This window comes from Lytechinus pictus, chromosome 3 (assembly GCF_037042905.1).
Source record: "Lytechinus pictus isolate F3 Inbred chromosome 3, Lp3.0, whole genome shotgun sequence".
Lineage (NCBI taxonomy): Eukaryota > Metazoa > Echinodermata > Echinoidea > Temnopleuroida > Toxopneustidae > Lytechinus > Lytechinus pictus.
In genome coordinates, this window is record NC_087247.1 from 57,976,387 (window position 1) to 57,989,812 (window position 13,426).

At 38.9% G+C, this 13,426-nt stretch overlaps 1 protein-coding gene across 1 annotated transcript; it reads left to right on the forward strand.

The window, feature by feature from the left end:
• Positions 1 to 3,278: 3,278 nt before the first annotated feature.
• LOC129256915 (histone-lysine N-methyltransferase SETMAR-like) lies at positions 3,279 to 13,426 on the forward strand. The gene is made up of 2 exons (XM_054895134.2): positions 3,279 to 3,427; positions 12,544 to 13,426. Exons 1-2 carry the CDS (start codon positions 3,353 to 3,355, stop codon positions 13,342 to 13,344), a joined length of 876 nt encoding a protein of 291 aa, XP_054751109.2. The 5' UTR covers positions 3,279 to 3,352; the 3' UTR covers positions 13,345 to 13,426.

Consider the following 13,426-nt stretch of genomic DNA (forward strand, 5'->3'; position numbering starts at 1 on the left):
GCATGCCTCCACACACGCACATACACACACACACATTCACTTCACCTCATACCAGGCGCGTAGCCAGGGGGGCGGTGGGGGCGGTCGCCCCCCCCCCCCAAAAAAAAAAAAAAAAAAAAAAAAAAAAAAAACGTCCCCAAAAAGGAAAAAAAAGAAGGGAAAAAAGAGAGGAAAAAAAGAAAAGGGAAGGGAGGAAAGGGAAGAAAGGTAACTTTGTCGGTTTTTTTTTTCCTTTTTATTCTTTATTTTTTTTCTCAAAAGAGAAACTCCTTCACTCTTGCTCTAAATTTATATATGAATTTTGCTTCCGCGCTGCGCGCGGTTAAATGACAATATTGATGTTTCTCCATTGTTTCCCCCACCCTTTCTCTAACCCTGCTTTTCCACCTCAGCTACTGTATATGTGTTTCTTGCCAGTTAAAGTTCAAATGTATAGAATAGGGCATGGAATTAGAGTAAGGTTAGGCCGAAGTATATGATGTTATTTTTTTTTTAATTGATCGCGCAACTTCTGGTCGGGTCGGCTCCGGGCGGGTAAAATCTTTATATAAATTTCTGCCGTCACCTCCATAAAGTCAACTTCTCCTGCTTTTCAGGTCATTACTAAAAAACCATAATTTGGGGCAAACAGGTTCCTAATTTAAAAAGAGGAATGTATAAAATTCGTGTCGTATTAAATAAAAAAGTACAATATTTTTTTTCAAATTCTATTAATCTTCATGTTATTTCCCTGCACATTCATCTCCTGTCCTGTGTTTTGCCCTCAGTGTGAAATTTTGAATGACACTTAGGTTTCTTTATAATTCAAATGAAGCGCTTCAGGATAAGTCAAATAAATTAGGCATCCTTTTTTATATAATTTTAATAAATCACAGAAGTTTCAACTTTTTGCGCACTATTTTCCTTGTAATGAAGTTCAATAATCTTAGGAAATCAATTGAATTAGAGCCGATATGAGGTATTAGATATATCTGCATTTGATGACACGTCCGCCCTTTGAAATTTCAGAGTTTTATTGCTCTGCGCGGGGAGGAATATCTTCCTCCCTGCATATACACTTCTTTTCCTCTGTTTTGCGAGTTAAAGATATGCACTGTCGCTAAATTGTTTGTAATCAAATCTGATATTTCCAAGGGAAGTATTCAATATATCTTTAAAAATACCCTTTTCTCGGGACCCTTTTCATGGCAAAAAAAATGATAAAACGCTTAAGCTTCCGCGCTTCGCACGGGGTTATTATGATTTTAATTTCCTCCATTGTATTCCTTTTTGTGCGTTCACAATCACTTTTGAAAACAAGGTTCAAAATCACAATATAGTCAACTGAATTGGAGCTGATATAGGTACTAGAGACAAGAGAGACGGCTCCTTTTCATTTTAATTTATGAAACACCAAAAGCTTCGCGCTTCGCGCGGGAGGGGAAACTCCCCCTCCCTGCACCCACCCCCTAGGGAGCGCGCTTCGCGCACTCTGTAAGTGTTGGCGCGCTTCGCGTGCATTTACCGCCCCCTCCAAAATGAAATCCTGGCTACGTGGTACCTGCACACCTAGTCGACACACTCTCCATGACACTGGAATTATAGGTAACCACTTTTGTATTTAATATATCTGATCTTGTATATACATATTTATATATAAATGCATAATATGTTTGGTAATTATTGAACCCTTTACATACCTTTTCGACCCATTTCATTGTTTAATTTACAGTCTCACCCGCCCCAACAGGCCACTTCATATAGTTTTATAGTTACGTCTCTTTACCCCTATTCAGTTTGGTATGCTTAGTATCCAAGATGTATCTTGATCACTTGATTATATCTGATTATCTGATTGATTATTACGATTTCTTTGCTCCTTATGGCTGGACATATGTTTATTTTGCTCCTTATGGCTGTATGTTTATAATGTTTATTATGTTGCTTACCGCTCAAACATCAATATAAATTATTCGTATATATTTCCCTGCGCATGACAATGTACCTTTTTATGTCAAGCTCTCAAACTATAACTTGTATCACCAGTTACTTGAATACTATGTAAACAGATCAATATAGTTATGTACCCAAATACAAGATATAGAATAATATTGAAACGAGTTGTCATTTACTTGAAACATTATCCTCCTTTTTCACAGTATTACCTACACTTGTAAGACTTACTACTCCTCCAGATGAACAGAAACCAAAGTTAATTTCAATGCCGGTAAATACCTTGTCTTTCCACACACTTAAGTTTCCCAATCTAGTCCAGGATAGGCCCCATAGAGAATTGACCAAATCTTGTTTTTTTATATATACAATATTTATTGATGATTTCTTGTCAATTCGAGGGTGCTGATTACGAATCTGGATGATGCCACTCGTGTAACCTTGAGCATTTTCCGCAAATTGGCAAAATCCAATATGGCCGCCAAAATATGCAAATTACCCATGAAAATCATAAAATTGTCCGCACATTGGCTATGAAATGCATGAAATTGTGTGGCAGAAGTGAAATACTCTCTGAAAAAATAATTTTTGACAAAATATTTATTTTCCTGATATTCAAAATGGCCGCCATAGGCCATTCATTGTATATTATTTACAATATGAATAGGGAAAACTAATTTTTACAAAAATGAGCACTAAACTGCAAAAATTCGCGATGTATGAACAAAGTAATAAATGCAAATCGTCATTACTAACGAGATATATCATTTATTATGTCATATGTGGGAACATTGCTGTATTTTGATATCTAGAATGTATAATATACAATTTGAGTGGAGACAAATAATGTTCACAAAAAGGGCATATAGCAGCCATTTTGAATGTTGAAATACAGTATTCATCATCCATAAAAATAGTAAAATTGAACAAACGAAAACAAATAAACTCTACAATCTACCTAAAAAGTTCTCTGAGTGAGGGGCGGGGCTTTAAAATCTGAGCGGAGTGGACCTTCCTAAAATTAAAAGCAATACTCGCTCTCCCATATATAATAAGGGCGCCATAGAGATGTATACTAATCTCTATGAAGGGCGCACACCACAAATAGGATCCGACAATTTCGTAAATTGTTCGGAAAATATTCATATAAAATCAACAGTGCATATATATCTGAACATTTTTTTTTTCATATGGGCATAGAGAGGGATTACTACTGAATCTGTACAGTCCCATGAGAGAGCAGTAATTTGTCAGTGATGGGTTTTATGGGATTTTTTTCAAATCTCATTTTTAACACATGAGTCTATATCTCTGTATATATACTGTGCTGCAAAGTGTTGCTGCCCTCTAGCTACGTTCGTGACACGTCTCGACTAAACACGTTAATCTAGGACTAGGTTTAGCTTGTTCAGTTCAGTACATGGAGGGTTTTTCTATCTTTGCTGGGCCTGAATCACAGGGTTTGTCCGACCATGAATTCAATTCTGATTTTGAGGTAGGTAGGCCTAATATTATGGTACATAGCGTGCTTTCGAATTCGATCTGCGACGGGCCGAGCGGGGGAGCACTGCACTCGACCCTGTCGGGGAAGTCAACAGACGTAGACCATGGTCGTACCGTACCGGTACCGGTACTTGACTCGAGCTACGCTACGACTACGTACCCGGTACCGTACCGTAACGTTAGATTTACGTTCGCGTCTAGACCAAAAGCTTCAGTCTCTGTATTTTGGTTGTTCCGCTGAACTGCGTTGGCTCACTCACCAATACATATGGGGATTATAGTAAAATGTCAGAAATTGTTGAATACATCTCCAGAAACGACGGTTATTCCTGTCTCTACTACCGGTACTCTAGTTCGCGTCCTGCCTGGGGCTGGGCTGGGGCACTCATTCAATGAACAACTTCAACAAGGTTATGATATAACCTTGTTCTCAGTTATATCTCCATGTGTGGCAAAATAAGGATGGCAATGTTTGGCTTATTTTCTCTTTTTATTTGGGACAAATGCTTGATTTTTTTACACTGACAGTTTCCATTACACCTATTCGTCATATAACTTGGCCTTTAAGTAAATTTGATTCTTTAAATTATTTTTTCTTAATTAAAAATAGAGATTAAAAAATGAAAATTTTCTTGCCATATTATTTTCCACCAATAGAGGGCGTACACAAAATATGCCAAAAATTCAAGTTTTTGAGTGCTCTAGTGAATACAAAAATTATTCCCAAGTTACTAATGAAAAAAAATTGCAACTGTATGGAAATTAGTAATTTTGGTCACAAAAGTGATATTTTAATCATTTTTTAAAGTGTGTGCTCTGTAGTACAGCATTGGCATGCCATAGTCCAACCTGTAGATTCCCCACAGGCAGGGTGGTTGCAGTGAACAAGTGGGCTGGGGCCCGTTTCTAAACACCTGGGTCAGTCTGGGTCCCAAGCCAAGGTTAGCGATTGATCGTACGGTTAATTTTCATGATTGATTGTACATTGTAGTCAATGCATTCAATGTTAGAAAAATGTTCTACGACTACGATCATTGCTAAGCTTTAAATTGTGTTACGGGCCCCTGCCCCTGGACAAGTTAGTCATGTCTTTGATTTTGACTAAGTTTAGGCTAGCTTCCTACCCTAGGGCTAGGACTAGTCATCATCATCAACCGTTTAAGTACAGTCCACCAGGTTGGTGTATCATCGTACTTGTAAAAAAAATTTTAAAAAATATGCGCAGTCTTAGCGCAATTGGATTTTCTGCACCTCAGCCTTGAAGCTGGCTACTGAAGTGCAGTTAACTAACTGTAATGGCAGGGTCCTACATGTAACTAACCCAGGCCCAGGGAGCTCCGGCACGGGCCGGAGCCCAGGGGCTTACCGTGTATTTGACCATACTCACGGGACTAGCGTGATTTATGGTCTAAATATTTCTCCAAATGAATTGTGAAAACAGAAATTATGCACTTACCGCGATTATATGGATGAAGGTCTAACGAGTGGCAGTTTCCTGACATCGAGGCACAGACTGGAACTTAAAAAAAACCGAAAAGTTCTCTCCTACCCCAGTCTCGATCGGCCATTTTGTTACGATTCATAACAAAAATGGCCGATCGAGACGGGGGTAGAAGGAGAGAACTTTTCGTTTTTTTGAAGTTCCAGTCTGTGCCTCGATGTCGGGAAACTGCCACTCGTTAGACCTTCATCCATATAATCATGGTAAGTGCATGATTTCTGTTTTCATAATTAATTTGGAGAAATATTTAAACCATAAATCACGCTAGTCCCGTGAGTATGGTCAAATACACGGTGAGCCCCTGGGCTCCGGCCCGCTGCGGGCTGGAGCTCCCTGGGTTAACATGTATGATGTAACTAGAATCCCTTGATAATCGATACTATCGCCCGGTAGCATCAGCAATATACGTACCCGGTACCGTACCGTAACGTTAGATTTACGTTCGCGTCTAGACCAAAAGCTTCAGTCTCTGTATTTTGGTTGTTCCGCTGAACTGCGTTGGCTCACTCACCAATACATATGGGGATTATAGTAAAATGTCAGAAATTGTTGAATACATCTCCAGAAACGACGGTTATTCCTCCCAGGACCAAAATCCAATTGAAACCAGTTGGATTTCCAACTGGTTTCAATTGGTTTCAATTGGTTTTAACTGGTTTCAATTGGTTTTAACTGGAATTTAACAATTTCCAGTTGAAACCAGTTGGGCAACTGGAAATCCTAACTGGAACCAGTTGGGTAACTGGAAATGACTTCCAATTGGAAATGATTTCTAACTATGGAACCAGTTGAGTAACTGGAAATCCCAACTGGAACCAGTTGGGCAACTGGAAATCCTAACTGGAACCAGTTGGGCAACTGGAAATCCTAACTGGAACCAGTTGGGCAACTGGAAATCCTAACTGGAACCAGTTGGGTAACTGGAAATGACTTCCAACTGGAAACGATTTCTAACTGAAACCAGTTGGGTAACTGGAAATCCTAACTGGAACCAGTTGGGTAACTGGAAATGACTTCCAATTGGAAATGATTTCTAACTGGAACCAGTTGAGTAACTGGAAATCCCAACTGGAACCAGTTGGGCAACTGGAAATCCTAACTGGAACCAGTTGGGTAACTGGAAATGACTTCCAACTGGAAATGATTTCTAACTGGAACCAGTTGGGTAACTGGAAATCCTAACTTGAACCATGTTGTTGTGTAACTGGAAATCCCAACTGGTACCAATTGGGTAACTGGAGATGACTTCTAACTGGAAAGATAGGTAACTGGAAATGAATTCTAATTGGAACCAGTTGGGTAACTGGAAATAAAACTGGAACCAGTTAGGTAACTGGAAATGATTTCCAATTGGTTTCCAATTGGAAATTTTCCAGTTACCCAACTGGATCCAATTGAAACCAGTTAATTTGCATATTATCTGCCAGTGTGCACAGATTAATGTTTTATGAGATTCATCATCATTAACAATGTATCTATTTAATTCTTTTCAATTTCAAGTGCCACACTTTTTAAAAATAAGTATTTAGAATACTTAGCAGTGAAAACCATGTTCATAAATGTTATAGATTATAATTAAAACAGATTAAAGGATAATTAGTACACCACTAACTGTTACCAAATTACATCAAATAAAAATACATATATTTGAAGATCTTCCATACAATATATACATATGAAAGTCTGTATTTTATCAATGCCCTTTACATTGGTATTAATAGACATATAATACTGCTTCTGTGTTGGCATATGAGCAATAGTTAGTGCAAATGCTAATTAATTTGTAACTAATTAAGTTCATTCCAATTAGTTCCAATTGGATCCAGTTGGAAACCAATTGGTTTCAACTGGTTCCACTTGAAACCAGTTGCCTCCAATTGGTTTCAACTGGAACCAATTGAAACCAGTTGCCTCCATTGGATTCAATTGGTTTTAATAGGGAAATTGGAACAACTGGAACCAATTGACACCAATTGCCAACTGGTTCCAGTTGCCCAATTGGTTTTAACTGGAACCAATTGGCAACTGGTTTTCAATTGGAACCAATTGGCAACTGGTTTTCAATTGGAACCAGTTGTTCCAATTTCCCTATTGAAACCAGTTGGCCAACTGGTTTCAATTGGTTTTGCCCTAATTGGTTTTAACTGGATTTTGGTCCTGGGCTGTCTCTACTACCGGTACTCTAGTTCGCGTCCTGCCTGGGGCTGGGCTGGGGCACTCATTCAATGAACAACTTCAACAAGGTTATGATATAACCTTGTTCTCAGTTATATCTCCATGTGTGGCAAAATAAGGATGGCAATGTTTGGCTTATTTTCTCTTTTTATTTGGGACAAATGCTTGATTTTTTTACACTGACAGTTTCCATTACACCTATTCGTCATATAACTTGGCCTTTAAGTAAATTTGATTCTTTAAATTATTTTTTCTTAATTAAAAATAGAGATTAAAAAATGAAAATTTTCTTGCCATATTATTTTCCACCAATAGAGGGCGTACACAAAATATGCCAAAAATTCAAGTTTTTGAGTGCTCTAGTGAATACAAAAATTATTCCCAAGTTACTAATGAAAAAAAATTGCAACTGTATGGAAATTAGTAATTTTGGTCACAAAAGTGATATTTTAATCATTTTTTAAAGTGTGTGCTCTGTAGTACAGCATTGGCATGCCATAGTCCAACCTGTAGATTCCCCACAGGCAGGGTGGTTGCAGTGAACAAGTGGGCTGGGGCCCGTTTCTAAACACCTGGGTCAGTCTGGGTCCCAAGCCAAGGTTAGCGATTGATCGTACGGTTAATTTTCATGATTGATTGTACATTGTAGTCAATGCATTCAATGTTAGAAAAATGTTCTACGATCATTGCTAAGCTTTAAATTGTGTTACGGGCCCCTGCCCCTGGACAAGTTAGTCATGTCTTTGATTTTGACTAAGTTTAGGCTAGCTTCCTACCCTAGGGCTAGGACTAGTCATCATCATCAACCGTTTAAGTACAGTCCACCAGGTTGGTGTATCATCGTACTTGTAAAAAAAATTTTAAAAAATATGCGCAGTCTTAGCGCAATTGGATTTTCTGCACCTCAGCCTTGAAGCTGGCTACTGAAGTGCAGTTAACTAACTGTAATGGCAGGGTCCTACATGTAACTAACCCAGGCCCAGGGAGCTCCGGCACGGGCCGGAGCCCAGGGGCTTACCGTGTATTTGACCATACTCACGGGACTAGCGTGATTTATGGTCTAAATATTTCTCCAAATGAATTGTGAAAACAGAAATTATGCACTTACCGCGATTATATGGATGAAGGTCTAACGAGTGGCAGTTTCCTGACATCGAGGCACAGACTGGAACTTAAAAAAAACCGAAAAGTTCTCTCCTACCCCAGTCTCGATCGGCCATTTTGTTACGATTCATAACAAAAATGGCCGATCGAGACGGGGGTAGAAGGAGAGAACTTTTCGTTTTTTTGAAGTTCCAGTCTGTGCCTCGATGTCGGGAAACTGCCTGGGTTAACATGTATGATGTAACTAGAATCCCTTGATAATCGATACTATCGCCCGGTAGCATCAGCAATATACGGAAGAGAAGGTAGTCCTGTAAGTCTTCCGGTCGCTTCTTCTTAGGGAAATACAGACGATACAGCTTTGAGGGTACGCTAAAGAGTTGGATCACGTGCTACATAGTGAAGATTGGACCAATGAATGTCCAATGTTCTTTTAAATGTATTTTAGACTAGGTGCAGTGACCACTGACTCAGGAAGATTGTTCCAGTCATAGACAACTCTTTGACTGAAAGAGTGCCCTCTGAGGTTGAGTCTGTATTGTTGCTTTAAGATTTTCAACGAGTGACCTCTAGTTTGGCGGGCTTGGTGCATCGTAAAAAACTTATCAACTTGGCAGAAATCAATACAATGAAGAAATTTGTAAACTTGAATCATGTCTCCACGTTTCCTTCTATACAAGTGAATGTAGTTTCGAATATTTGAGTCTCTCTTCATGGCTTGTTGGCTAAGATTGGCAGTAATTTAGTGGCACGTCTCTGGACTTGTCAATGTCCATTAAAAATCTTGGATTCCAGGCACTACCGGTATTCCCATACTCCAGATGAGGTCTGACGATCGAGAGATTTATACAATATGGGAAGTGTCACTTCACTCAAATACGAGAAGGATCGTTTTACAATGCCAAGTATTTGATTAGCTTTGTTAACTGCAAGGGATACGTGTTTGTGGAAAGTCAAATCAGGATCAACAAGAATGCCAAGGTCTTTCTCTTCGGTGGAAGATTGCAGAAGTTTACCTTCCATGCTATAGCTTAACAGTTGGTTTCCTCGTCCGAGGTGAAAAGTTTTACATTTAGTATTGTTGAATTTTAACTGCCAATCGTTGGACCACTGGACTGCAGAGTCCAAATCACCCTGAAGGTCAAGCACATTGGATACACTTCTAACTGCACTATAAATCTTTGCATCATCAGCATACATTTGAGCAAACGAGACGTAGCCTGGCTAAGTTACTTTAAGCTTACACATAACATGCAAAATTAGCATAATTTCTAGTATAGTCACGTATTGTATTACCGGACACATTATGATTCCGGACGCGCATATTACTGCGTTCGAAAACAATTTCGTACCGTAAGACTTCCGCAATTCAATTTCACAGAGCAAAACAGAGAACAAGATTGCGAAAACAAGGCGAAAAATTCAAACTTTTACCTTATTTATCTCTAAAATTACAGAAAATGCTTAAAATATCATATAACATAGTTTTACATTAACAATTGATATATTTTCTAACGGAAATATGGGCCTGATTTGCCGAATTTCAATCTCGTCCACTCCTTCGATCGAATGATGAGGTGTGGTGTATTGTGGGTGACCGTCGACGGCTAGTTCTCAAGGTACCCGTGCGCGAGGTTTACCGTGAGTAGAGCCGTCGATCGGCAGCGCATCGATAGAACTTGACGAGCGTCACGATACGAACGCGAGCATATATTATTGGAAAGTGCCATGGAACATGCAGCTAACAAGAAAAAATAAAATAAGTTATCAAACACGAATTTATTACCAACATCTGCTCAGATTCGATATAAAAAGCAAATAAAAACTTAGAATTTACTCATGATATGATATAAGAAGAAAAAAAATCACACAAATTTGTTCTTACATCATTATAATCAAAGATATCTTTACCCGTCCGGCGCGCGTCCGGAATCATGATGTAATTTGTCGCGCACGAAAATAATTGTTTTTCGTGGAGGGGTATGCGGCAACTGCGATGCAAAGAAAATGGTTGGTAAATATAAAATAATTTTATCATATTCATAATTTTCATAATATTTGGAATAGCAAGTGTGATTTTTTCTTGATTGTATTTTCTCTAGTTGTCATTTTTAAAGCACTGAAATAAAGGTGTCCGGCAATAGGATACACTGCCATATCTCGAGCGATGTTCGTGCAGGCTCCACTCCACTTCACTACCGCTACACTACGCTCCACCTACTCGGGTAGGTGGAGCGTAGTGTAGCGGTAGTGAAGTGGAGTGGAGCCTGCACGAACATCAGTCATCGCTCGAGGTAAATTTTTAGAAAGCAAAAATATGATAAAACTGCAATTATTTATATTGTGATGAATTTGGAAATAATTAGTGATCAAAATAATAGCAGAGGCAAAACACACTTAAACCATGAAGACTGGAGCATTCAATTGCTGAGAAAACGAAATTTATGAATGATTAATTTCGTGACTAAAAAATCACATGTGGACGTTGAAATACTGTACCCCTTGGATAATAGTAGACCCTAAATTTTAATGGTTTACGGAAGTAAACCACAATCATGACAATGGTTTTCTTTGTAAAATAATGATGATTACCGGTATACGTTTATATATGGTTCCAAACATCAAAATATAGTTTAACAAAGTTTTAAAATCTTAAAATGCCGAAACACGATTTGACAAATTCTTTGCATAAATTAGAGAAAGAATTTATAAAAATGTTGATAAGGGTCTGAAAACATTGAATTCAAGTCCAGTTATGGATGACCTGAAGTGGTAGAATTTTTATCGATTCAATTATTTTACTATTTCAAAATGAATGGTTTTGTTGCATTTTACCAACAATTATTGAATGATCTATCACGCCTGTTTTGCAATGTAATTTCAACTTCTATGATCGATTACGTAGGATTATAATTTTCAAATTTCGAGGCACTTTTGCAAGTCATAGTCTACACATGTCATTTAGAAAGAATTTGACAGGTTCGGAGGTGTCATAAATATTTAGTAAGGTTGTTGTCCCCAATCTTGGCAAAGAGGGCTTCGTTAAAAGGTTAGCGGACAAGTAGCTCACTATCTCTGATTTAGTCAAGATTCAAGAAGTTAGGCTTATGACGGTGTTGAGAAATGGGCTCCTGTATTCGTTCGCGCTTTATCGACAGGTACGGTGCCCCCAGGGGGGGGGGGGGCACTCAGTATAATGCATAGTGGGTATGTGCCGCGGAGGGGACCCCCATTTTTACACTCAAATTTCCGTTCCAAGGCATAGCATTTTTGTCCTATTGAGAAAAAGAACAAAGAAAGCCGCTCCAAAGCATAGCATTTTCTTCTTATCGAGAAAAAAGAAGAAAGAAATCCGCTCCAGAGCTTCGCATATTTTTCGTTATGCCGTTTCGGTCGCATTGATCTGCTACAATGAGCTGCAATTTTGGTGAAAAGCGGCCGCAGAGCTCTGTCCGACCATCGCCTCTGCGCGAGCGCACCCGGCGAAGGCCGCGCTAGCTACATCATGCACACATGCCCGTTCCATAGGGATGCATACGCACTCACATGCTGGTGATCCGTTCCAAGGACCCCCGTTTTCACAAACATTTGTAGTTCCGAAGCCCGTTCCGAGGACCCTCCTTTTTACAATAAGCCCGCTCCAAGGCCCCCGTTTTTTGTCTCGCCCGCGTCACACCCCTATCACTTTTTTGGTCGAGTGCCCCCCCCCCCCCCCTCGGGACGGTGCCTTACGTTATGTCACACTCGAAAGGGTTCTAGGACAATTACCGTGCCCCCTATTGGTAGGGGAAGCCGTGTCAAAATTAATTTTAGAAGAGAAGCCTATTACACCCTGTTACAGGTTTTTGAAGGGGGATTACCCCTATATCCACATTTTATAAACTAATCTATATCTATAAACTTTGAAATTTTTTTTTTTTTAAGTCTTTCAGAGATCTACGCAAAACAATTTGAGAGACTGTCAAAAAATAATGGAAAGACTAATGAGACATTTGAAGATTCATGGAGGACCACTGAAAAACCACTAAAGGTTCATTTTATCTGAAAGATTTTTTTGAACAGTTTCAAAAAGTTTTAATTAAGAGATCATGGTGCAGAGACCACAAAGACCACTGAAAGATCAGCCGGGAATCTTGAAAGAACTCGGAGATCACTGAAAGTTCATTACAAGACCATTGAAAGATCAAACAGGTTAGTCTTTCTGCAGTCTTGTTCTTTTTTAGGGGTTTTATCTTTTAACAGATCACTTGGCAACTGCTTGGTAAATTCACTACTTTTGATTATTAAATGCTGGATTAAGAATATCTTCATATGTTTTTGTTCTCTAGTATATACAGTCAAATGTACGTGGTCATGGACAGATGGGAACAGATCCCCAAGAAATAGAGTACTGTGGATGTTCCTGTCAAGTTCCATCCTGTGGGCCATCATGTCCTTGTCTCAAGCGTTATGGACCAAACTACACTTTATCTGGGAAGCTGCTTCAAAGTGAGAACAGACTACCTGATCAAGCTTCACGTGATCCATCATTTACATCCTCAAAACCAATATTTGAATGCAATGCATCTTGTAAGTGTGGTGAGAATTGTGTTAATCGCTTGGTCCAACGTGGCACCCATCACAAAATGGAAGTCTTTAAAACTCGTTACAAGGGTTGGGGTGTCCGTGTTTTAGAACCAATAGAAGAAAATGAGTTTGTGTGCGAGTATGTTGGAGAAGTGTTGACAAAAGAGGAAGCAAAGGCAAGGATGACAAATCTGAGAAAGGATGACATGAACTATTTATTTGTTCTCAGGGAAAACTTTGAGGAACACAGCAGAATAGAAACTTTTATTGATGCACGGCTGAAAGGTAATATAGCAAGGTTTATCAATCATTCTTGTGAACCTAATTTATTCTTGGTTGTTGTCCGTGTCCATAATGAAGTTCCCAGAGTGGCCATGTTTGCAAGGAGAGACATCACGTTTGGTGAAGAATTGAGTTATAAATACTGTTGGAATGTAGATATACCATGTGATTCAGTGAATGGGGAGACAACTGGTCAAAATACAGAACTATCTTCAAAGCATTGCATGTGTGAAAGTCATTCTTGCCTGAAATATCTCCCTCGTGATTTGTCAATATACTGAACATGTTTGTTGTGTTTTACTTTTGGTTTATCTCACATGAAAATTTAGTTGAAACAAATAAATTTGTCTTTGAAGTAGGCTG

Bases quoted from the DNA above. Each gene is read 5' to 3' on its own strand.
- LOC129256915 (XM_054895134.2), top strand. From the start codon at position 3,353: ATGGAGGGTTTTTCTATCTTTGCTGGGCCTGAATCACAGGGTTTGTCC. The intron at 3,428-12,543 runs GTAGGTAGGCCT...TTTGTTCTCTAG, and splicing joins AATTCAATTCTGATTTTGAG to TATATACAGTCAAATGTACG.